This window comes from Pan troglodytes, chromosome 13, assembly GCF_028858775.2.
Source record: "Pan troglodytes isolate AG18354 chromosome 13, NHGRI_mPanTro3-v2.0_pri, whole genome shotgun sequence".
Classification (NCBI taxonomy): domain Eukaryota; kingdom Metazoa; phylum Chordata; class Mammalia; order Primates; family Hominidae; genus Pan; species Pan troglodytes.
In genome coordinates this window covers 118934197-118960081 of record NC_072411.2, presented here as the reverse complement: position 1 = coordinate 118960081, position 25885 = coordinate 118934197, and the positions used below count along the sequence as shown (strand labels likewise).

Here is a 25885-nt window from a genome sequence, read left to right as displayed (position 1 = left end):
GCTCTGCCCCAGGGTCCAGCTCCCACCACATTCTCCTCCTCCCTTCTCTCTACCCTTTTTATCTTTTCTGTGAGTGATCCCCCCTCCTTTTACCTGTCTTCACATATTGTATTATCCAGCCATTGGAAGTCGGCTACACAAAAAGAGGTGTCACTAGAGGCCATCTCTCTCAGAATACAGGGTGACTGGAACGAGGCAACTCATGTTTCTTTGGAAGGAGTACCACAATTTCCCCCAATCATCTTAAAAGCTACCAGTGTGCCTGAGGCAGGCTGAGCTGCTAAGGGTGTGCAGAAAGAAATAGGAGCAGGGAAGAGAACATACTGCACACATTCTGCTGCCACTCTTGTAGTCTGAACTTGACACAAATGACAAAATAACACATGATCTCCCTCACTTCTAAAATATTTCCACCAAAGTTTTGAATATTGATTTGTTCCTACCTTACCAAGCCCTCAGACAGAGAAAAGAAGAAATTAAGATGAGCTTTGCTGCTATTTTTTGTTTTAATCATTACACACAATGCTCCTCCCTCTCCCAGCCACCACCTAAATCCCCTTTGGCAGTACAGGCAAAGACATAACTTTAAACGTTAACCTTGTTTTAAAATGTGCCTTTCGGCAAATAGATAAGTGAGAAGAGAGATCAGGATCTGGGGGTGTTAACGGCATAAAGTGAGATGCTCCTGAACTGAACGAGCAAGAAAAAATATTTTCTTAAAAGCAGTCCTCCAGAAAGAATTCTTATCATAGATAAGGGTGCAGTCTAGTGGCAAACTTCATGAAATGCAGCCCCTTCTCCAAAGGAAAGTTAGAATACTTCTCAAGGGAGGAAGCACAATGTAAAAGGTGTAACAGCCCACACCAAGTCCACCCAGCAGGGGCAGTGACATTGGTCATTTCTCTCTGACTTGCCTGTGAGGCTCATGGCCCACTCAGGTCAATTTCAGAAAAAGCTAAAACCACCACCTTCCTTTTTTCAAGGCTTTAGTTTTCTTTCATTTTATTAAAGAGGTTCTAGTGGCATGATTCGGTTCCTGGTCAGGACCTCTTCCAAGCAGGTCCTGTGGCCCTGTCAGCTCATATTCCTGAGATGTGCCTATAAGCACCAACTAACCTGTCAACCTATCACAAGGTCTCCTCCAGCTACTCTGCCACCCACTCCCTCCAGGGATGTGGCCCTGCCCAATAGAAATACCTCTGCAAAATGACAGAGAGGGAAGTGTCACTCCAATCCACCTTTCTTCCCTCTAAGAACCCCACACACAAGGACACTTTAGGCCACCATGCAAGGTTTTCAGACTTAGCGTTTCCTCCAAAGTGTCCATCTCTGCAACTCGCTGCTCTCAATAATGCTGTTGTATGAATGTCCATTCCTGCAGGTACACAACACACACACATACACACACAGAGAGAGAGAGAGAGAAAGAGAGAGAGAACCTCCCTGGCCAACGTAGCTGAAGGCAACTGGTCACCTCTTCATCATGAGTACAGAAACCCCCTGATTAAATCCTCTTCTCCAGACTTTTAGGGGAGAAATTCAATTTTTTTTCTTTTTTAAATTTAGCTCACCAGACATCACTGGCCATCCTACACTACCTGTCCCCCAAACACACACACACACACCCCACATGGAAACAGACACCAGCATACAGTCCATTGCAGAAGCTTAGGAAGATTTCTTGGGCATGGTATATCCAGTTGGCTAAGAAGAAAATACGTCTCCCTTCAGCCTGTGCCTTGACTAGTTAAAGGATAGGAGGGAGGGGGAGACGAAGTTACTCTCCTCATTGTGTTCACCCTGCTCCGAAGAACTCTGTCTTCCACTGGCCCCTCCACCTCTTCCCCATTCTCGGTAGCCCCAGCCTGTCCCCCTTGCCCCTTTCTTACATTCCGGGGGGAGGAGGGCGCTGTTCAGGGAGCGAAGGGGAGCCCCCTTGTGTCTAGAAGGCCTCTCCCCACCCCCACCCCGTGTGAGTTTGTACTGCAGAGCTCCTTGGCATCCTTGCCTGAGTTGGGTGTTGGGAAGCTCAAATTGCAGCTACAAACTGGCTGGCAGCCAGGGGCCGGCTATTTAAAAGCGCCTGCTCTCCCGGAGCCCGTAGTCTCTTTGGAAACTTCTGCAGGGGAAAAGAGCTAGGAAAGAGCTGCAAAGCAGTGTGGGCTTTTTCCCTTTTTTGCTCCTTTTCATTACCCCTCCTCCGTTTTCACCCTTCTCCGGACTTCGCGTAGAAACTGCGAATTTCGAAGAGGAGGTGGCAAAGTGGGAGAAAAGAGGTGTTAGGGTTTGGGGTTTTTTTGTTTTTGTTTTTGTTTTTTAATTTCTTGATTTCAACATTTTCTCCCACCCTCTCGGCTGCAGCCAACGCCTCTTACCTGTTCTGCGGCGCCGCGCACCGCTGGCAGCTGAGGGTTAGAAAGCGGGGTATATTTTAGATTTTAAGCAAAAATTTTAAAGATAAATCCATTTTTCTCTCCCACCCCCAACGCCATCTCCACTGCATCCGATCTCATTATTTCGGTGGTTGCTTGGGGGTGAACAATTTTGCGGCTTTTTTCCCCGTATAATTCTGACCCGCTCAGGCTTGAGGGTTTCTCCGGCCTCCGCTCACTGCGTGCACCTGGCGCTGCCCTGCTTCCCCCAACCTGTTGCAAGGCTTTAATTCTTGCAACTGGGACCTGCTCGCAGGCACCCCAGTCCTCCACCTCTCTCTACATTTTTGCAAGTGTCTGGGGGAGGGCACCTGCTCTACCTGCCAGAAATTTTAAAACAAAAACAAAAACAAAAAAATCTCCGGGGGCCCTCTTGGCCCCTTTATCCCTGCACTCTCGCTCTCCTGCCCCACCCCGAGGTAAAGGGGGCGACTAAGAGAAGATGGTGTTGCTCACCGCGGTCCTCCTGCTGCTGGCCGCCTATGCGGGGCCGGCCCAGAGCCTGGGCTCCTTCGTGCACTGCGAGCCCTGCGACGAGAAAGCCCTCTCCATGTGCCCCCCCAGCCCCCTGGGCTGCGAGCTGGTCAAGGAGCCGGGCTGCGGCTGCTGCATGACCTGCGCCCTGGCCGAGGGGCAGTCGTGCGGCGTCTACACCGAGCGCTGCGCCCAGGGGCTGCGGTGCCTCCCCCGGCAGGACGAGGAGAAGCCGCTGCACGCCCTGCTGCACGGCCGCGGGGTTTGCCTCAACGAAAAGAGCTACCGCGAGCAAGTCAAGATCGGTGAGCGCGCTCAGTGTGCCAGTCAGTTACGCGGCGCACGGGCGGGGGACACGAGACCGGCTGGGCCCGCGCGCTTTGCGCAGCAAGTGGCTTCGAGCTGGGGTGCAGCTCGGGAGTAGTCGGGGAGGGTCCTTGCACCCCGGAATTGGAGCCCTGGAGGATCCTGCTACCCGGGGGAACTGTCTAGCCGAGTCTATCCCAGCTTTCGCTCTTTCTCCTTCCTCCTTCCTCCTACCCACACCTTGCCCGCCCCCTCCCCCTACTCTGTCCGAATACTGATTCTGAGCTCTTATTCGGTCACAAGGTCCAAATCCCCTGGTACCCTATCTACAGTCTGAAAGAGTGTATGTTACATTATCAACTCCCTCCTCCACCCCCCTCGCGCCCCGCATAGGTTTTTTTCTGAACTTGGAAAAAAATCTCTTTTGTTAAAATATTATTTTAATTGCGGCCTGGAGAGAGAGGCATTACCCATCTTCTGGGCTAATTCCACCTTTGTCCCTCTTGGCCCCTCCACCCCCTTGCCTCCAGACGTTTCTATCCCTCCACCCCTACACACACACCACAAACACCCCACATCCTTGGTAGCTAATGCCTTTCGGGTGGGAGCCCTGAAGCCCCTCCCATGTGCATAACCATTGCTTTTTATTGAAGATGATTGCCTGTGGTAGATGGTAAAACGTATTTAACTGCAAAATGACTTTTACTTTATCCCAGGAAGGGAAAAAAATACTTTAGGAGCGCGGGGGTGCGGGGTGGGGGTGGGGAAGAGTAGAAAGGAAGGGTTTGCTATTCTGTGCCTGGTGTTCGCTTCTGAATCCAATTCCGTTTCCCCCTCTCCAATTCAGATTTTACCTAGGATGAAAGGTGGACATAGGGCTGGGAGGCAAAAGGGGATGTGAGATTCAGACCTTTCAACTTCCTCGCCTATGCAGATTCCTGGCACCACCACCACCTCCACCCCCGCCCCGCAATTCCTCCCTCCGCAATCCCCCCACCCCGCCCTCCCCAATCTCTTAAACCAGATCACAAGTGGGTGTGGATTAAGTGCATGAGGGGCCCTGGAAACGCAGAATGCAAAATTCAGGGGGCGGAGACAGAAAAGCCACGCACTGGGAGCCTCGCCTCCGCTTGCCCCGCCCCCGGGTTGCGCCGCCCCCAAATTCTCGGCGCCAGGAGTCTAGGGTTGAAATGATTGACACAGCTACTTGTTCAATCAGAACAGTTCTACCCCCTTAGACTGAGTTTCTTTTTGGAAAGAGTTACCTGATCTTTAGTTAAAAAAAAAAAAAAAGTTAAATAAACTACATAAAAGTCTGGGTTCTAAGACGTCAAACTGGCTATTGATTCTCTCCAAAAGGGGTTAAAACTTGGCTAAACAATGTTTATTTGCCGTAGTTTAGTTACGGAGACAGTTTAGTTACGGGGGCAATCCCCTTCTCCCTCCCTGTCCCTTTCCGTTACTCACGAGCACCCTAACATGAGTTTTCTGAAGTGCAAATTTCAGTCACTATAGTGCAGGAGAGGAGTGCGTCCGCGCTTGCCAGGAGGCCGGAGAGCTTCCTGTGTTCAGCCTCAGTCCCCGCAAACCCTGCAGGGTTTGAGAGGCGCAGGGGCCAGCCCCTCTAACTTTGCAAGAGATAGTCGATCTCCAAACCTGCAAAAAGTCGATCTTTTTGCAGGTTGCAGCCTGCAAAAAGAGGAAAAGGGGAGGATGTGCAGGCTCTGGGAACCCCAGAGACCGGCTTGTGAGATTATTTTTATTAAGATCCACTTTTCAAAGGCGGTCCTCCCCGCCTTCATCTTGGGGGATGTGGATTTGGAAAAGCCTAGCAGAGGGGGAAAACATTAATTGATTTCCCGGCTTGGAAGCCACCGCCCTGGGTAACAATCCAGTCACACCGAAAGTACGCAAGGTGTCACTCAGCCGCATCCTGGCTCCACTTATTATTTGCCAAGCGTGTATAGTGTGATGTGGCTAGTGTGAAGGGTGTACACGCAGGGCGCACGCGCGCGCAATTGCTAGGCGAGCACGGAGGGCGCATCACACACACACAGACACACAGACACACACACACACACACACACACACACGACACTTCAGTCCCAAGCAAGATCCCCTGTAGAATTCCCTGCCGCCCCTTGCTCAACCCCTACCTTCTGAGTGCCTTTGGGCCAACCCGAAGCCGCCTCTTCTACCCGCCCCCTCCCCAGCACTCCTCTCCGACTCCACCCCGCCGAAGGCAGGTGCCCGGCCGGCTGCTGTTGAGGGTTGGCGGCGCTCCACTGCGGCTGGTGCCGACATCTTCTTCCCGAACAGATGGGATGGGAGTGGGCGCTCCTGGAAAGGGCGTTTTAGCTGGACAACCACTGGGCGGGTCCCCAAAAAGTTGGAGATGGTGTAGAGACCGTTCTTAAGGAGAGAGAAATGGACAGAGAGAGGGAGAGTGCCCTTTTGGTCCTTTAGCCAAAATTCCTGCTTCCCAACACACCTCCCACCTCCCTCCTCTCCCCTACCCCCGCCAAAATCTGAGCTTGCAGATATGGATTTGCCCCCTCCCTCCCGCAGTTGCAGCATACACACACACACACACACACACACACACACGACATATTATATCTATATAATGCGTATTATATATTGTATATATGGAATATACTATATTATATATATTTATATGTAACCAAACATGTAGAACCCAAAAAAGGTGCATTTCTGGAATCAGAAATGGGGAGCAGAGGAGAGTGAGGTGGCAGGCAGCCAAAGCCTCTGGGAGGGAAAGGAGAGGGCGGAGGAGAGGGTGTTTTGCTAGGCTGTTGCTGAGCAACTGGAGAGGGAGTGGGCCCGAGAGCAGGGTGCTGAGAGCGAGCCTGGCTCTGCATTTCATTCTGGCCAGTTCAGGAGCAGAGATAGATACGGAAAAAAGAGTGTGTGTGAGGCTGGAGGGAGATGAAAGACGGGAGTTATTTGATGGGCAAAGCTCAGTAAATAGCGGTGAGTGGAGGGAGTCAAGGAAGTACTGGGTTTGCTTTCCGGCATTTTTGGTGGGGAATGAGGTTTGATGGGCTGGTCCCCAGCATAGATACCGGGGTTCGGGTAGGTCTCCTCTGTGCTGGTGAGACATTCAGTTTGAGATGTAGGGAGCCGTGGGTTCTGGCTTTCGGTTCTGTCATTAAGAAATGAGACATCGTGGGACAAAAAATAGGCTTCTGGAAAAGAAAGCAAAAGCATTACCTAAATAAAAGTGAATTCAGCCTTTGCTTCTTTGAGGGGTTTGGCCTCCATCACCCTGGCTTCAACTCCAAGCCTGGTCTCAAATGCCATGTTGAAGTCGAGTTCCAGAGTTAGGTTTATTGGCCAAATTTATGTCTGGGTTGAGCAAGATCATGGAAAACTGAAGGAGCCAAATTCCTTTCCCACCCGCACCCCCTCCCTCTGAAACAAGTCTTTGAGAGGATGGCGTGCCCTGAGCCAACCAAAACGGGAGTTGGGAAGACGAGATGGGGCTTTAACTGGACTTTTCTTGCCACCTCCGCCCACCGCCCCCGCCCCCCACCTTTCTGCTGTGTCAGCTGAGACTGGAAGAACAAGCAGAGTTAGCCCTAGTGACAGCTTATATTCTTTCCATTTCTCTTTTTCCCCTTTCTCACCCCTCCCTCCTACTCTTCCCTCCGACCTTCTCCATCCACCCCCCGACCCCCCACCCCAACTCTAAGGCATCCCCTGAGGGCTTGAGTTTTAAGTCAGAGCAGCTGTGAGTTAGTCCCGGGGCTTGGGCTGGATTTGAGCAGGCAGGTGGGCCTGCAGCTGCAGAGGGTGGACCAGCCTGACCCTAGGAGCCAGAGGTCATCGTGAGGGTTACAGCAAAGGGCATGGGAGCAGGAATTCCCTGCAGAAGCCCTGGCCCCCTTAATGGAGCGAAGAAGAAGCCAGCGGGAAGGGAAGGTAATACTTGTCTAAAGTTTCTACTTTGTACCTGATCAATGCCTATGAAACTTTTAAGATATTTAGTGTGTGGAAAATAAAACTCTGGAGAGGAGATCACCACACTCCAGACCCACTACATCCAGAAACTGGAAGAAGATCATAAAGAGCAGGTACCAACCAGGGGCCAGAGCAGAAGGGAAGAGGGTGGGAGAATGGCTGCGTTGAGTCAAGCAGGCGATTTGGAGGGGTTTGTTTAGTTTTACATTTGCTTTTTCTCTACAGTTGGTCCAAAAGCTGCAATTCCCAGAGACTATCCTTAAATTGCAATCAGGACATGTTATTCAAAACAGTAAGACTGATTACACATTGATTACATACTTGCAAAAATAAATAATAAAATAAACAAGGATGGCAGTGTAGGCTTCTACTCCCCTCCCCCAATACCAGTGAAATCCCCCCTTTTATTTCCAGTTTCATTTCTTTCCATAAATTCTGTTATGATGTCATTTCTCTCTCTCTCTCTTTTTTTAAAAAATATAAATCCAGAGGAGTGACTGAAAATCTCTGTGAGGGGGAGAGGTTATATTCCCACCTTGGCCACTATGCTGTTGGTTTAGAGTACCTAACCAGGTTAGTTAGTTAGTGCCTGGCCACTCAGCTTAGCTCAGTCCTAGTGTCTCTCCAGGAATTGTCTGGGTATTGGCCAAAGAATGTTAAAGCTGGAAGGAACCCATAGCCATCATCACAGTCAAGGTCCTAGTTTTAGGATGAGGATACTGAGGCCCTGAGTGGGAAGTCACTTGCCCAAGATGTGGCAGCAGGATTAGAGGCAGACAAGGGGCTGGGACTCAACTCTTTCCCGCAGGGGCTCCAGCACTGCATTCAGCCATTCCTGGCTTTCTCGCTAGTCACTGGGGCTCATGCCTGGACCTGGGCTAACCTGCAGTAAGGCCTTTGGCAAACACTGCCAGATGCTATCACTCCATGACATAAGAACCCACAATCTGAAGGCGCTCTGTTTTAGGGGCAGTAGGAAAAGGAGTGAAGCGGCCCCAAAGTGGAGAGGGCTGCACTCTCTTATTTTCACACTCACTTCTGTCCCTTTTTCTACACAGTCTTGCATACAAGCCTGGCTTAGGCTAGTGGTTTGGTCAGAGAAAGAGGACCAAGAGGGTGTGAAGGAGGGGTATTCACCCCAGCTTTCAGGTCCATGCGCCAAACCTCATTTTCTACATGACAGTAAGCTCTCCTGATGTGGAGAGGCAGGCAGGCAGGCCCTGGCTGCCTCCGAGCTGTGCAGCGGCCTGTAGTCTTGAAGAACATGGTGCAGAAGTGGCCCACTTCCAACAGCACAGTCCTCACGTGGTGCCAACAGAAAGCAGAGATCGAGGGAGGGTGTGGTTGGATGGGGTGAGTGCAGTAACTAGGAAGTTCTGCATCCGAAGGAGAGAAGGAAAACCATATACCACCAAAGCTGATAAGGAAGAGAGCATGAGGGCCCCCTGGCTTTCTTTCATAGGCAGGTGTGTCTCAGATCTTTCAGCAGGAGAGGAGAGATGTGCTTCCAGAGGGCAGCTGGGGACTTCTGGTTGTGCTGCAGGAAGTGCTGAGACCCATTCTAATACATCCTGGAGGCCGTGGCAGCTCCTCCTTCTGGGATGCTTAGGAAGGAGGCAGATAAGATAGGCCCCTTTTTCCGGTAAGTCAGACCTGCCAGGTGAACTATAGGAACATTTTAAACGAACTCAATTATCTCATGTTTGACCCCTCAACCTAAACCATCAGGCCCCTTTCCCTGGCCTAAAATAAGGTCCCACTGAATCTGCACTCAGAGCCAGGCCTCAGATGACCTCTGCTGATTCTCTGAGTTGTTTTATGTGGGTTCCAGTTATCCCGAACTGGGACTGCGACACCCCTCTGTCACCTCAGCCAGGATGACTCTTCTTCCAGATCATTTAGAACAGCACTTCCAATTGAAACATAATACAAGCCATATTTGTCATTTTTAATTTTCTGGTAGCCACATCTTTTTTAAAAAGGTAAAAAAAAAACAGGGAAATTAATTGTAATAATACATTTTAACTGAATATATCCAAAATATCCTTTCACCACATGCTCAAAATAAAACAATTATAATGAGATATTTTACATTCTTTCCTTCATATTTAGCCTTTGAAATCCGGTGTTTTTTACACTTACAGCTCATCTCAATTCAGACACTAAATTTTCATTGGAAATACTTGATCTGTATTTAGATTTCATAAAATTTACAGTTGAAAAAGCAGAGTCACATACCTGAGGCATTCCAAACATACTTTAAAATCTTTCCAATAACTGAGTTGAGTATCTGTTTTTAAATTTAAACTAATTAAAATTAAATAAAAATTAAATAAATTTTAAAATGTGGTTCCTCAGTTCCCCGGGCCACATTTCAGATGTTCAGTATGTATCTGCACATGGTTAATGGCTACCAGCAAACCCCCCTCTCACCTGAGAAGGGAACTGCTGTCCCCACTCTTTCCTTTTGCTCCCAAAGACTCAAAAAAGGGGAGTCTCAGCTTTCATTGACAGACAGGGCTCCCTTGTTTGGTCCCTAGCAGAGCCTGGGCACCTTCTTAGGGGCCTCAGGAGAGAAGCATGAACCCTACTTCCTCCCTGCTGCCCCCTTCTGGTCATGCAGAACTTTGGGGGGATGTGGCTGTGGCTGGCAATGTTCTGAACTGGCTGTGATGGGTCATGATGGGAAAGTGGCCAGGAGAAAAGCTGCCCAGTGCTTCCTCCAGAGGCTGCTCCCCACCTATCCCCCCACCATTACCTTCTCATTTGGGGTATGTATGAGGAACAGACAGACACTTCTACTAAGCATGCTCCCCCTTCCCCAACTCCAAAAGAAGCTTGGCTGGAGATTCTCAGCCAGGGACTTGTGCATCAGCGTGTATTTCCTATGTGTACAGTTATCGCCAGCTGCTTCCCAGGGACCAAGAAATGTGAACCAGAGTCACAACCCCAAATCCTAGTTTGGCATCAGAAAACAACAAGGAGCCTCTCTTTACCTCTGGTCTCTGGACAGTGGGGCAGATGTAAGGGGGACCTCAGCCCCTTATTCTGTGAGGTGTCACCTTCCCACCTGTGGCATCTACACTGTGGAGGGTGGTGGGCCCCCTTTTCTCTATATATCTTCAGGGAAGGAGACTAAGTGCCCTTAACGCAGCATGCAGGAATGGGGTTAGGCAGAGGAAGGACTCCCAGGGGGAGCTCTCTAAGTGGAGACGGGTCCACAGAGCACCTGTGCCAAGTCCTTACCTGGTGTTGGCCAACAGACCCCCAGAGACAAAGGTCGAGCCAACACTTTTTGGCAGACCTTCCTGCAGTCCAAGGAGCCTTAGATCTTGTGGTCTACAAGTAGGCGTCTGTCAACCAGGTGTCACAGCAACCAAATTTTTAGTTGATGATTGGAACTAGGGAGGTGGTAGGAAACATCACTACAAAGGCAGAGACCTGCTCTGAGAGTGAATTAGCATGCATCACCCTGATTAATCCTCAGAATATAATGGAGAAGGGGCCTTTGCCATCCTCCCCATAACACAGGTGAGAAAACTGAATTGGAAAGAGGAAGAAGAAAGTAAGGTCTTTGGGAGGCTGAGGTGGGTGGATCACGAGCTCAAGAGATCAAGACCATCCTGGGCGTGGTGCTGCATGCCTTTAGTCCCAGCTACTCAAGAGGCTGAGGCAGGAGAATCATTTGAACCTGGGAGGAGAGGGTTGCAGTGAGCCAAGATCATGCCACTGCACTCCAGCCTGGCGACAGAGTGAGACTCCATCTCAAAAAAAAAAAAAAAAAAAAAAAAAAAAAAAGAAAGGTCAAAGTAAATCTGTACCAAGGTTTGTTTATTTATTTATTTTTAGAAACAAGGTCTCACTCTGTCACCCAGGCTGGAGTGCAGTGGTACAATCAGGGCTCACTGCAGCCTCCAACTCCTGGGTTCAAGCCATCCTCCCTTCTCAGACTCCCCATTGCTAGGACTATAGGTGCACACTGCCACACCCGGCTAATATTTCATTTTATGTAGAGATGGGGTCTTGCTGTGTTGCCAAAGCTGCATCAAGGTTTACTGAGCTATTGTCAACAGCTTCATCTTCCTCCCAGAAAGGACAGCTGAAGGTTTAGGGTGGCACAGTTTGCTGTACCTATTCAGTAGTGGAGCTGGGATTTGAACCCAGGTGATCTGGTTCCTGATTCTGAATGGTTATCCACTATACTACATGGTGTCTGTATTTCTCTGGTAAGGATAGAGATATATTCCCAGCTTGGCCAGCTTTGCTGTTGGTTTAGAGTACCTAACCATGCTATTTCTCCCGGCCTAAAATGGGGTAGCGGGGCTCAGCTGGGTACACCTTTAGCCCTCATCATCCAGTCAGTAGCTCTCTAAGTCTGCTCAACTCCCCTCCGGGGTCTTCCTCCTGGCTTTCCTCCATTCTTACAGCTGCTTTTTAGGATGATAGCTTTGGGGTTTTTTTTTTTCTTAAAAGGTTAGTGCTCATTTCCTCCTCAGCCCATAATTCAGGTTAAAAAGAACCCGGAACATGCATGCCTATTTCTGACGATCGAGTAAAAACAAAAACAAACAAACAAAAAACAAAAACAAAAACAAATGTCTTCTGAGAGAGACTGGCGCCAGGCAGCTGCTGCTCAGAGATGGGATGGGTAGGAAAAGCAATGATGTTGCCGCTTCCCTGGAAGTGTCCACAGCACCTTCCCCCTGCGCCCCTGCCACAACCACTGTGGCCTTTCTCCTTCTGCAAATGCACACACACAAGCGCAGAAAAGCCATTTGATATCCACAGATGGGAAACAGACTTCAAGAGACTGAGACATGTCTTACATTTTTTAAAACAGTGAACAGCCAATCCCTCATGCTTCCACCAGCCTTGTGTTGTAGGGAGGAGCTGGTGGCTGCAAGTTGGCTAGGGACCTAGGGTTGGCAAGGGAAGAGGGGGACTGCAGAACATTCTAGACTGGGCCTCAGTATTTTCATCCATACCCAGGCACAAGTCAGTGCCGTCAGGCCAGCACTGACCAGGACTTTCTGCAATGATGGAAGCGTTGTAGGTCTGCAGTGTCCATATGTGGCCACGAAGTCCTTGAAGTATGGCTAGAGTGACTGAGGAGCTGAATTTTTCATTTTATTTAATATTTATTTAAATAGCCACATTGGCTAGTGGCTACTATATTAAATATATACTTTTTTTTTTTTTTGTCACACTATTGCCCAGGGGGGAGTGTAGTGGCACGATCTTGGCTCACTGCAACCTCCGCCTCCCAGGTTCAAGTGATTCTCCTGCCTCAGCTTCCCAAGCAGCTGGGATTACAGGCACACACCACCATGCCCGGCTGATTTTTTATTTTTAGTAGAGACAGGGTTTTACCATGTTGGCCAGGCTGGTCTCGAACTCCTGACCTTGTGATCCAACCACCTTGGCCTCCCAAAGTGCTGGGATTACAGGTGTGAGCCACCATGCCTGGCCTAAGTAGTACATTAATATATAGTAGCCTTAGGCCAAAGAGAAGCCCAGTGAATCCAGGAGCACCCCTGCTGTTTCTCACACCCATGATGCTCATCTGTCTGCTTCCCTGTGCCCTGCGGCAGGGTTATCTTGCTTCAGGGCAGGGGCAAGGATGAGATAACCTCCCTAGGCATGCACTGGGCTCTAAGCCCCAGCTTATATTACAGAAATACTTCCAGACCTACTTCTCTTTGCCTCTTGGGCAGATTTACACATCTCTCCATTTAAAGGTTATTTATTGAATACTATATGCTGGTGAGACAAAGAGAAATGACAAAGCTCTGCCCGTAAGAAGTTGGCTGTTTAAATTCCACAGGGGGGACTAGAATGAAACCCAGAAGAAATTCATCTCCCTTTTTCATTCTTTGTAGAGAGATTCTAGGCGTCCTCATCTTATCTTCTGTCTAGAAAAGGAGATGGGAGAATCTCCCCAGGTCTGGGTGGCCTGGCAAAGCCCGACACTGTTCCTGGACTGTGAATTTCAAGGATGCCTCTGTTTCTTCGATTTTTGTAAGCTAAGGCACAATATCTGGGTCACCTAGTTTTCTCTTACAATTGATTATTAGGTCAAGCGAGATAGAGTGATAAACTAACACCAGCCCAGGAACAGGCTGTTAATAGCACCAGGGTGTGACTAAGAGGTCCGGGGGTGGGGGTTTTAGATTTTAGGCAGGCAGGTCTCCTGGATCCATCCATTGCTGTGACCAGCAAGCAAGGTGGAGGCAGAACCCTTCAGACTCTGCTGGAAGAGAACAGCCATGGCAAAAGGGCAGGTTTGGAGAAAGTGGTTGAGCTTGGGCAGGGTACATGCGTTGTGCAATTGTGCAGCATGGAGTATTTCTCACCCTAAGATGCCTCTGGGTCTGTAGCAGCTGGGCTTGCATCATGACACTCTCTGTGTTTGCCAGGACACAGAGAATGGTGCAATCCTCAAACACGTGTTCATGTTACCATGGGGAGAGGCCGATGTACTGTGTGTGCCTCTGTGGATGCTGCTGCACTGGGGTGTATGGGGAACTCCTTATGAATGAAAGAGGACTGAGTTGGCCACCCAAATGTGGCAGGGGCTAGAGGCATTGGAGAGCCAGTGGGAAGGACTGGAGGTATTATATAGAAGCCAGAGATTTAGATCCCACCCCAAAGGTAAATGCTGTATCCAGATAATATTATCATCATCCCCTCCCTTAGTCATTGAATAGGATTATGAAGGTAAGGTCTGGCCTCCATAGATCCCAGCAGGAGAAATGGATGCTGAGAATTCCACATTTCCCATCCTCTGCAAAAACCTCTCAGAACAGCATCTCATGGGCGGGGAAGTCTGGAATATGTCTTCCTTCCTGGATCATTTTCCAGTTGCAGGTTACAGAAACAGCAGAATGCCATGCACAAACAAGCCCTGTTCCCCTCTCCCTCACCTGCCTTCACTCTCCCACACATGGATTCTCTCTGGGCCTCGTTTGTTTGTCTCCCTGACTCTTTAAATATATCCTGCAGACACACGAACAGAAGGAAGGGATTTATTTGAATGATTATTGCAGAAGTAGGAGAGGGAGGCACCCAAATTCCAGATTTATTTTTTCTTTGAGACAGGGTGTCACTCTGTCCCCCAGGCTAGAGTGCAGTGGAGCTATCAAAGTGGAGCAATCATGGCTCACCTCAGCCTCAGCCTCAACCTCCAATCTCCAACCTCCTACCTCCAACCTCCCACCTCCCGGGCTCAAGCAATCCTCTGGTCTCAGCCTCCTGAGTTTCTCAGACTAGAGGCGCACGCCTCTATGCCCAGCTAATTTTTGTGGGTTTTTTTTTGTAGAGACGGGGTTTCACTATGTTGTCCAGGCTGGTCTCGAACTCCTGGGCTCAGGCAATCCACTCACCTTGGCCTCCCAAAGTGCTGGGATTAGAGATATGAGCCACCGCTCTCAATTCCAAATTCCAGATTTTAAAAACACTTCCAGGCCGGGCGCGGTGGCTCACGCCTGTAATCCCAGCTCTTTGGGAGGCCAAGGCGGGCGGATCACGAGGTCAGGAGATCGAGACCATCCTGGCTAACACGGTGAAACCCCATCTCTACTAAAAATACAAAAAATTAGCCGGGCGTGGTGGCGGGCGCCTGTAGTCCCAGCTACTCGGGAGGATGAGGCAGGAGAATGGCATAAACCCAGGAGGCGGAGCTTACAGTGAGCCGAGATCGCGCCACTGCACTCCAGCCTGGGCGACAGAACGAGACTCTGTCTCAAAAAAAAAAAAAAAAAAAAAACACGCTTCCAGTCCCTAGAAGTGTGCCCATGCTGTGTGGGTGTCAGTCTCCCACGCCCTCTGCTGGCCACATGGAGATATTGACCTGTTTGTCAAACAGGTTCCAGAGCAGACTGTTGAGTTCTTTTGCTGTTCACGTGCAGAACAATCTTCACCAGGAAGTCCTCCCGGGTATCCTGCCTAGATCCCTTCTGCAACCTCAGTTCATTTTCTCTTGATGAAATAGCTCCAGAGTAGCCAGTCTACTTGTTCCTTCTTGTTTTATCTAAAACGTAAAGCCTTCCAAAATTGAAAGCCTATTTATGACTCAGCCACAGAGCAGCTGAGTCGGGCTAGCTGCTTCTGGCACTCAGCTCCAGTCTTACTTTCCAGCCCTTTAATCTCCGTGGCTCTGCCCTGGCTCCCCTCCAAGTTTCCGCTGTCTCTCTGGAGCCTACAGGTGACCACAAGACCCTGATTAGTATCTTCGACACTGGACTCTGCTGCTGCCTAAGGAATAGGTCCCATGGGGTTAAGTGGCACCAGAAACCGGGAGGCACATCAAAATGTTAAGCCTGCTCTTCAGAAGTAGCCAAAAAGCTTGCAAAGCTGGGGAAGGTGTGCCGTCAGGAGACTTGCCCTGGGGAGGCTGGGAAAAGGAGAGAGTTTGCAAAAGCATTTTGAGTTCCTTAAATGAAGAGAGATACAAGAATCTACATTTTGTATGCCAGTATCATGGTTGCTTGGCCCCGGGGCAGTACTTGAACACTTTCAAAGAAAAGAGTAAGAGAGGTCAAAATAAATTTACCCCAAGGTTTATCAAACCGTTGTCAACAGCCCCACCCCCCTCCCAGAAAGGGTGACTCAAGGTTAAGGACAGCCCACAGCACTTCTTAGAAAAAGTCCCAAAAGGTGAAAGGTCTTGAGAAGAGCTGTTGAGGGAAGGCTGTGGGCCACCATGCTTCTGTGTCCCCCAAGAGCAAAGAGAGAATAAGCTAAAATGACAGCTGGAAAAGGGCACCCTCTGACCAAATGGACAGAGCCTCCCCCAACAGGTAGCCAGAGGAGGATGGAATGGCATCCCCATTTCAGATGTCCTTAAGAACTAGAGAGATAGATGCTTATTTCTGCTTGGACACAGGGGGATGGACTAAATGGCCTATGGAAAGGATTCCAGGAACTGCTACACCAGCCACAGGAGAGAAGCCAGCTTCCCAGGCTGTCTCCCCTTGAAGAGGTGACAATGTGTTGGCTCTCCAGGCCAGGCTGGGGCAGCCCACTGAAGGAGATGCATAGACGCATGCGCTGGTCAGCAGCCAGCCCACTCCCCCACCTGCCCTCACTTTATCCAGTTACAATCTTGATTGAGGAAGGGGTCCAGGCTTCTCCAATCTGAACCCCCTCCAGGCTTTCAGTAGCCACCATATCCTGTCTGCCCCTCCCCCCACAGTAGTCAACTACTTTTTGAGGATTAAAATGCGTGGTGATGCTGAGGTTGAGTGGCACGGCTCCAGTCCCTCAATAAGACGGGCCCAAAAGCCCTTCTGTGCAATGGTTAGCACTCCCTCTCCTTACTCCCTCTTCTCCAAGATCTGAGCCTTGGCGTGAGGCCTGTGTTACTAGATAACGGAGCCCCAGCCTTTCAATTTGTACAAAGTCCCCAAACCAGCCACGCTTCTCCCTTCCTCCTGCCAATCTCACTTGCGCTACAACCAAGAAAAGTCAGTTTACCCCAGAACATGACCCTTTTAACTAATCCCTAGAATCCTGCATTCCACCTACCAGAGATGTCACCCTATTGATGAGTCGTCACAGCAGGGTCTGATAGAGCAGAATCGAGGTACTGGGACATCAAGACATGACTGGGAAGAGGGGGTGAGAGGCCAGAAGGGGTACCAGGATTCTCAGGTTGAATTTTATTTAGGGAGAGCCCACCCACCACCTTGCTATTTGCTTTCCCCAAGTCATCATCTTCCTCTCCAGTAATTACATCCCTTCCTTTCCTGTGAATAAATACCCAAAGCAACTCACCACCAGGAACGCTGCGAACCTTTGGAGGCTTCTTTAGGGCAGGGACCTTCTCTGCCAAGGCCTTAAAGACCAGATACCTATTTCATTAGACTTGACAAATCCTGAGCCAAGAGAGAAACAGATGCTTGGGTGCTTCCTGCCACCTGCCATCCTGCCCAGGTTAGGCCAGGTGTCCAGATGCCTTTCCTAACTCACACCTGGAACTTGCCCAGGGCTGCAAGCTCAGAAGTCAGGTTCTATACCTGCCCAGAGGCATAAAACAGCGTCTTCTCAAAAAAGCTTCTCTTTCCTTGCACCCCACCCCCACTTCCTGGAATTCTACCCACTTCTTCTGTTCCCCATCCCAGATGTCTGGCGGTCACTGTTCCTGGACATCCCAGCGATCATGGAGTAGATGGAGAACAGAATTTTCTTTCACCTCATTTCAGTTATTTAAGGTCACTCAAAGCTCTATTTTCTCTTTCCAGTATTTGAAAAAAGAGGGAGGCAATGAAGACAGGGCCCCCCACCTCCACTCACCCCTGCATCTGGTCCCACTGTGAGGCATCCTGGCCACACGCTGCCCGCCTGGAAACAACAATCTAAAGTTCCCCCATTCTGGTTCCTCTGAGGCTGGGGGAGGTCAAGGATCTGAGAGGAGAAGGGGACCCAGGGATGGATGCCTATGAGATCAGAATTTAGGGGAAAACTGCGCACCAAGAAAAGGCCGGACGGGTGGAATTAAGGATCAACAAATACATCAACAAAGTCTGACTTCTCTAAAGGTCAAAAGCCAGCTAAGTATAGACTGTCACCAAGCCACTCCTATATATAACTGTCCTGGTCTCAGCCAGCTGTCGGCCTCTCTCAGTCCAGAGCTGAGTAACGTCCCAGCCTCCCAGCCCCCCGAGCACGGCGCCAGTTCTGAGCCAGAGCAGGAGCGAGGCCTCCGACTTCCACTTGGCCCCACGCCGGTCCCCTCCGGGCCTACATTTCTGGCTCTCCCCTCCCCTCCTCCTGCCACTTATGAAGGTCCTCACCACCCTGCTGCTCCAGACCCCAGGACCCCCTCCTCCTAGATTCCCCAGGTCCAAAGAGACCTCAACATCCAGCAGCTCTGAAAGTGCAAAGATCTCACTAACAGGACAGCCTTTGCCCTTCTTGTCCACGCCCTGACTGTGTCATCTTCCTCCATGGGCCCAGATTCCTGGGTTCCTACTTCTCAGCCCCACCTCCAGCCATGTCCCATCTACTTGGCCATCCCCCAGCAAGCAAACCGCTCACTGCCACCTTCATCCTTGCAGAGGCCATTTTCCTCGCCCTTCCTCCTTCCTGCCCCCGGAAGGCCCGCTCCGTCCTCACCCATCAGTCCGTCAGTCTCTCGATTCTCCTCCTCTGTGAAGTCTCCCTGCCTGCACTCTCTGCTTGACTCCAAGCATGCCAGAAACTTCCTGCCACTTAAATGAGCATTCCCTCTGCTTCCTGGTTCTTATCCCCCTGCTTTCAGGGTGTGCTCCAGGAGGGCAGAGACACATCTGCTTCAGCCTTTATTACTCCCCTCACCCCAAACTGCCCAGCCCTGGGCTCTGGCCGTGTGCAGCTTGGCCCACGGGGGCTGACCCTCCAGCTCCTTCTCCTGCAGAGAGAGACTCCCGTGAGCACGAGGAGCCCACCACCTCTGAGATGGCCGAGGAGACCTACTCCCCCAAGATCTTCCGGCCCAAACACACCCGCATCTCCGAGCTGAAGGCTGAAGCAGTGAAGAAGGACCGCAGAAAGAAGCTGACCCAGTCCAAGTTTGTCGGGGGAGCCGAGAACACTGCCCACCCCCGGGTCATCTCTGCACCTGAGATGAGACAGGAGTCTGAGCAGGTACATCTCAGGGATTCCCTCATTCCCTCCCGGCTTTTGACCTTTTCCTGTATCTAAATGGACATTCATGGCGGCAGGAGGTGCTTAGGCTAGACCCAGCAGAGGACCTACAGCCCACCATGTGGCTCAGCTTAGGACGTGGGAGTAGAGTTTCCAGAGCATACACTTGTCAGGGCCAAGGGCTTGTGCAAGTAAGTGGGAATAGAGGCGGTGCTCATTTGAGGAGAGTGTGTGCCAGCCCAGCGGCCACGTACCAGGTACCTGGGCCCTGCAGCTGTGTCCAGTCCAAGGCAGAGACTGAATATTCTCCTAGAGCATCTAGAGATGGGCACCTCTGGACACTGTTACTCAGCAGAAGAGAAAAGCTGCAGGGGAGGGGGTGGACTGGAACACAAAAGAGAAAGTATGGCTCCATACCTGGCCAAAGGCAGGCTTTGTATGATCCCAGCGCACGTGACAGGTGACAGGGAGGAAAGATCTTTGGTAGCAGATGATTAGAACCAAAGGTGGTGACTTTCCTCCGAGACCCTTCAGCCCCCACCCCCTGGGCCATTCGTCAGCACAGCTGGGTGGTTTTCCCTTGGTCTCACCATGCCTCTCACCCTCCTGTCCACACAGGGCCCCTGCCGCAGACACATGGAGGCTTCCCTGCAGGAGCTCAAAGCCAGCCCACGCATGGTGCCCCGTGCTGTGTACCTGCCCAATTGTGACCGCAAAGGATTCTACAAGAGAAAGCAGGTACGTCCCCTGCCCTGAGCTCCCAGGCTCAGTCTGCTCCAAAAATGGCACCTGCCAGGAAACTCCACCTTGGGCAAGTGCCTAAGGTTTCCACCATTAACCACTTAGTGTTTCCCGGGCCTCAGATACCCATTCATATACCACGATCCTGACTTTCCACATTCCCTACTATGCTGTAATCCATTTCCTCATTCCCTCCTATGCGGTAATCCACTATGCTTTCCACAGGTCGCCTTAGCTACATGAATTCCTTGCAAAAGGTAACTCTGTAACACTATCGCACAGCACGTATCATTGGTGCACTGCACACTCAGGAATTTAAACCATATTTTCTCTGTGAACCACCTGAAATCAGCTCATGTCCCTTCACAGCCAGTCTCTCCTTTGGGCAATGGTTCTTAGATTTCCAAGGGCATCCGATCCCTGGAGGGCATCGCTGATGGCTGGGCTCCCCCCTGCAGTTTCTGATTGGTAGACCTGGGGTGAACTCCGGGGTGGATACGTGACCCTGATGCTGCTTTAAGGGCACCAATAATCTAAATGTAAGAGCCAGGCCACACTGGGGCAAATCTTGGCTCTGCCACTTACTAGCTGTGTCCTGTTACTCACCATTTAATGTCTCTGTGCCTCCAGACCCTTGTGTAAAATGGAGAATGAGGAGTGAGTGATTAGTCTTTGTAAAGCACTTAAAACAGTACCTACTGCCTACCAAACGTTGAGTGTGTCTGGTACATGATAACACCACAAATGATGCCTCCTTCTGTTATTATTATTACCATCATCATTATTATTGGATCATAACTCTCTTGAGAATCCCTGCAGAGTTTCAGGTTGGGGGAACTCAAATGGGTAATATTTAAAAAGGGACTATAAGCCAGGCACAGTGGCTCACGCCTATAATCCCAGCTACTCCAGAGGCTGAGGCAGGAAGATCACTTGGGCTCAGGAGTTTTAGACCAACCTGGGCAACATAACGGGATCCCATATCTGAAAAAAAAGGAAAGAAAGGGATTGAAGGAGCTAGCCAAGGGTAGGCTGCCTAAATTCACATTTTCCCTGGGTCTTTCCATGAAATGGGGACACCAGAAACCCAAGGGTCGGGTCTAGTGCCCTCAACTCTCTGGGGATGAGAGTCTTGCCTTGGGGTAGAGAAGAGGCAGGGCAGGGAGGAGCAGAGCCCCAGGGTGCGGCCGTCCTCACCGCCTGTTGCTCTACTCACCCCAGTGCAAACCTTCCCGTGGCCGCAAGCGTGGCATCTGCTGGTGCGTGGACAAGTACGGGATGAAGCTGCCAGGCATGGAGTACGTTGACGGGGACTTTCAGTGCCACACCTTCGACAGCAGCAACGTTGAGTGATGCGTCCCCCCCCCAACCTTTCCCTCAACCCCTCCCACCCCCAGCCCTGACTCCAGCCAGCGCCTCCCTCCACCCCAGGACGCCACTCATTTCATCTCATTTAAGGGAAAAATATATATCTATCTATTTGAGGAAACTGAGGACCTCGGAATCTCTAGCAAGGGCTCAACTTCGAAAATGGCAACAACAGAGATGCAAAAAGCTAAAAAGACACCCCCCCCCCTTTAAATGGTTTTCTTTTTGAGGCAAGTTGGATGAACAGAGAAGGGAAGAGAGGAAGAACGAGAGGAAGAGAAGGGAAGGAAGTGCTTGTGTAGAAGAGAGAGAAAGACGAATAGAGTTAGGAAAAGGAAGACAAGCAGGTGGGCAGGAAGGAAATGCACCGAGACCAGGGAGGGGCCCAACTTTCACGTCCGGCCCTGGCCTGGGGTCAGGAGAGGTGGGCGCTAGAAGATGCAGCCCAGGATGTGGCATTCAATGACACTATTGGGGTTTCCCAGGATGGATTGGTCAGGGGGAGAAAGGAAAAGGCAAAACACTCCAGGACCTCTCCCGGATCTGTCTCCTCCTCTAGCCAGCAGTATGGACAGCTGGACCCCTGAACTTCCTCTCCTCTTACCTGGGCAGAGTGTTGTCTCTCCCCAAATTTATAAAAACTAAAATGCATTCCATTCCTCTGAAAGCAAAACAACTTCATAATTGAGTGATATTAAATAGAGAGGTTTTCGGAAGCAGATCTATGAATATGAAATACATGTGCATATTTCATTCCCCAGGCAGACATTTTTTAGAAATCAATGCATGCCCCAATATTGGAAAGACTTTTCTTCCAGGGTGACTACAGTACATGCTGAAGCGTGCAGTTTCAGCCCTCATTTAATTCAATTTGTAAGTAGCGCAGCAGCCTCTGTGGGGGAGGATAGGCTGAAAAAAAAAAAGTGGGCTTGTATTTATCTACAAGACTCCATATAGTCATATATAGGCATATAAATCTATTCTTTTTCTTTGTTTTTTTCTTCCTTTCTTTCAAAGGTTTGCATTAACTTTTCAAAGTAGTTCCTATAGGGGCATTGAGGAGCTTCCTCATTCTGGGAAAACTGAGAAAACCCATATTCTCCTAATACAACCCGTAATAGCATTTTTGCCTGCCTCGAGGCAGAGTTTCCCGTGAGCAATAAACTCAGCTTTTTTGTGGGGCACAGTACTGGATTTGGCAGTGATTCCCCACGTGTGTTCATCTGCACCCACCGAGCCAGGCAGAGGCCAGTCCTCCGTGGTGCACACAGCACACGCCTCAGTCCATCCCATTTTAGTCTTTAAACCCTCAGGAAGTCACAGTCTCCGGACACCACACCACATGAGCCCAACAGGTCCACGATGGATCCACCAGTCCCACCCCAGCCTTTTCCTTTCATCTGAACAGAATGTGCATTTTTGGAAGCCTCCCTCACTCCCCATGCTGGCAGAGCAGGAGGGAGACTGAAGTAAGAGATGGCAGAGGGAGACGGTGGCAAAAAGGTCTAGATGCAGGAGAACAGTAAGATGGATGGTTCCGGCCAGAGTCGATGTGGGGAGGAACAGAGGGCTGAAGGGACAGGGGGCTGACTGTTCCATTCTAGCTTTGGCACAAAGCAACAGAAAGGGGGAAAAGCCAATAGAAATTTCCTTAGCTTCCCCACCATATGTATTTTCTGGGATTTGAGAGGAAAGAGAGGAAAATGGGGGAATGGGTTGCAAAATAGAAATGAGCTTAATCCAGGCCACAGAGCCAGGGAAGGTGAGTAACTTTAGGAGGGTGCTAGACTTTAGAAGCCAGATAGGAAGAATCAGTCAAAACTGGCCATGCTTTGGAAGGGACAAGACTATGCGCTCCGCTGCCCACCTTCAGCCTGCAACGAGGGACTGAGGCCCACGAGTCTTTCCAGCTCTTCCTCCATTCTGGCCAGTCCCTGCATCCTCCCTGGGGTGGAGGATGGAAGGAAAGCTGGGACAAGCAGGGAACGCATGATTCAGGGATGCTGTCACTCGGCAGCCAGATTCCGAACCAAGAAAACTCCCATTCTCCAATGACTTCCTCAACCAATGGGTGGCCTTGTGACTGTTCTTTAAGGCTGAAGATATCCAGGAAAGGGGGCTTGGACACTGGCCAAGGAGACCCCTTCGTGCTGTGGACACAGCTCTCTTCACTCTTTGCTCATGGCATGACACAGCGGAGACCACCTCCAACAACGAATTTGGGGCTACGAAGAGGAATAGCGAAAAAGCAAATCTGTTTCAACTGATGGGAACCCTATAGCTATAGAACTTGGGGGCTATCTCCTATGCCCCTGGACAGGACAGTTGGCTGGGGACAGGAGAAGTGCTCAATCTTCATGAGACAAAGGGGCCCGATAGGGCCAGCAGCCACAAGGACTTGACCTGCCGAGTCAGCATGCCCCATCTCTCTGCACAGCTGTCCCCTAAACCCAACTCACGTTTCTGTATGTCTTAGGCCAGTATCCCAAACCTCTTCCACGTCACTGTTCTTTCCACCCATTCTCCCTTTGCATCTTGAGCAGTTATCCAACTAGGATCTGCCAAGTGGATACTGGGGTGCCAATCCCCTAAGAAAAGACTGAGCCAGGAACTACAAGCTCCCCCCACATTCCTCCCAGCCTGGACCTGATTCTTGAGAGGGGCTCTCTCTTCACGGACTGTGTCTGGACTTTGAGCAGGCTTCTGCCCCTCGCGTTGGCTTTTTGCTGCCAGCCATCAGGTAGGGGATTAGAGCCTGGTGTAAGTGCGCCAGACTCTTCCGGTTTCCAAAGTTCGTGCCTGCGAACCCAAACCTGTGAGTCTCTTCGGCATGCAGGAGTTTCTCCTGGGCAGCTGGTCACTCCCTAGAGAAGCTGGGCCTTCATGGACACATGGAACTAAGCCTCCCAAATGGGAGGTCTGGCTGAGCCCAGGGTGGGGAGATCCTGGGAAGGGAGGCACTGGAGGAAGACGGCACCTCTTCCCCCATGGCAGGGTGTGAGGGAGGCAGGTTTGGAATGGTGCGAGTATGGCAATCTAAGCAGGGGTCTCTTTGACTCCAGGCTGGCCTTTGGCCGACTGTCTGCTCACCCAGAGACCTTGGACTCCGGGCTATCCATGGCTCTGAATCTAAGTGCTGCCCACTCCCACACTCACACCCACAGAAGGTCTCTCCCATCCCCTTTAGATTCGTGCCTCACTCCGCCAGTGAGGAAGATGCCTCTGTCTTTCCCACGACTGCCAGGAGATAGGGAAGCCCAGCCAGGACTGACCCTCCTTCCTCCAGCCTGCCCTGACCCACCTGGCAAAGCAGGGCACATGGGGAGGAAGAGACTGGAACCTTTCTTTGACAGCCAGGCCTAGACAGACAGGCCTGGGGACACTGGCCCCATGAGGGGAGGAAGGCAGGCGCACGAGGTCCAGGGAGGCCCTTTTCTGATCATGCCCCTTCTCTCCCACCCCATCTCCCCACCACCACCTCTGTGGCCTCCATGGTACCCCCACAGGGCTGGCCTCCCCTAGAGGGTGGGCCTCAACCACCTGCTCCCGCCACGCACCGGTTAGTGAGACAGGGCTGCCACGGCAACCGCCAAGCCCCCCTCAAGGTGGGACAGTACCCCGGACCTATCCACTCACTCCTGAGAGGGCTCCGGCCCAGAATGGGAACCTCAGAGAAGAGCTCTAAGGAGAAGAAACCCCATAGCGTCAGAGAGGATATGTCTGGCTTCCAAGAGAAAGGAGGCTCCGTTTTGCAAAGTGGAGGAGGGACGAGGGACAGGGGTTTCACCAGCCAGCAACCTGGGCCTTGTACTGTCTGTGTTTTTAAAACCACTAAAGTGCAAGAATTACACTGCACTGTTTCTCCACTTTTTATTTTCTCTTAGGCTTTTGTTTCTATTTCAAACATACTTTCTTGGTTTTCTAATGGAGTATATAGTTTAGTCATTTCACAGACTCTGGCCTCCTCTCCTGAAATCCTTTTGGATGGGGAAAGGGAAGGTGGGGAGGGTCCGAGGGGAAGGGGACCCCAGCTTCCCTGTGCCCGCTCACCCCACTCCACCAGTCCCCGGTCGCCAGCCGGAGTCTCCTCTCCACCGCCACTGTCACACCGTAGCCCACATGGATAGCACAGTTGTCAGACAAGATTCCTTCAGATTCCGAGTTGCCTACCGGTTGTTTTTGTTGTTGTTGTTGTTGTTTTTCTTTTTCTTTTTTTTTTGAAGACAGCAATAACCACAGTACATATTACTGTAGTTCTCTATAGTTTTACATACATTCATACCATAACTCTGTTCTCTCCTCTTTTTTGTTTTCAACTTTAAAAACAAAAATAAACGATGATAATCTTTACTGGTGAAAAGGATGGAAAAATAAATCAACAAATACAACCAGTTTGTGAGAAAAAAAAAAAAGCCGAAAAAAAAAAAAAAAAACACCTGAATGCGGAAGAGCTCGGCTCCTGTTTAGCATTTTGTACTTAAGGAAATAAAAAACCAACAAAGGATCTCACATTTTCTTAAAAAGTGAAGATTGCTGTATACTATTTATTCAACTTATAATTTATGTTACTCCTTGATCTTTGTCTTTTGTCATGACAAAGCATTTATTTAATAAAGTTATGCATTCAGTTAGCCTGCGTCGGCTTCCTCCGAGGGCTCAGGGAAGGCAGGCAGAGGGAGAGGCAAGTCCCTGATTCTCCTCAGGCCACAGCCGAGAGGGGATGGAGAAAGGCCCCCGGTGGGATCAGGGCTGAGCGGCCACATGGTCCAGAGAGAACCCCCCATCCCCCAAGACAAGCACTCCCACTGGAGCTCCAGCGGCCCCTTCCCCATCTGTTGGAAAGCCACCACAGTCGTGGAACCCAGGGCAACCTACATAACCTCCTCAGGCCTCCATTTCCTTGTGGGTAAAACCTCATGGAGCTGCTGTGAGGATTCAACCAGTTAATGTCCCCA

At 50.5% G+C, this 25885-nt stretch overlaps 1 protein-coding gene across 1 annotated transcript; it reads left to right on the top strand.

Moving 5' to 3' along the window:
- Nucleotides 1-1565: 1565 nt before the first annotated feature.
- Nucleotides 1566-25561, top strand: IGFBP5 (insulin like growth factor binding protein 5). Its single transcript, XM_003309465.7, has 4 exons — nt 1566-3211; nt 18592-18821; nt 19440-19559; nt 20784-25561. Exons 1-4 carry the CDS (start codon nt 2875-2877, stop codon nt 20913-20915), a joined length of 819 nt encoding a protein of 272 aa, XP_003309513.1. The 5' UTR covers nt 1566-2874; the 3' UTR covers nt 20916-25561.
- Nucleotides 25562-25885: the final 324 nt, after the last annotated feature.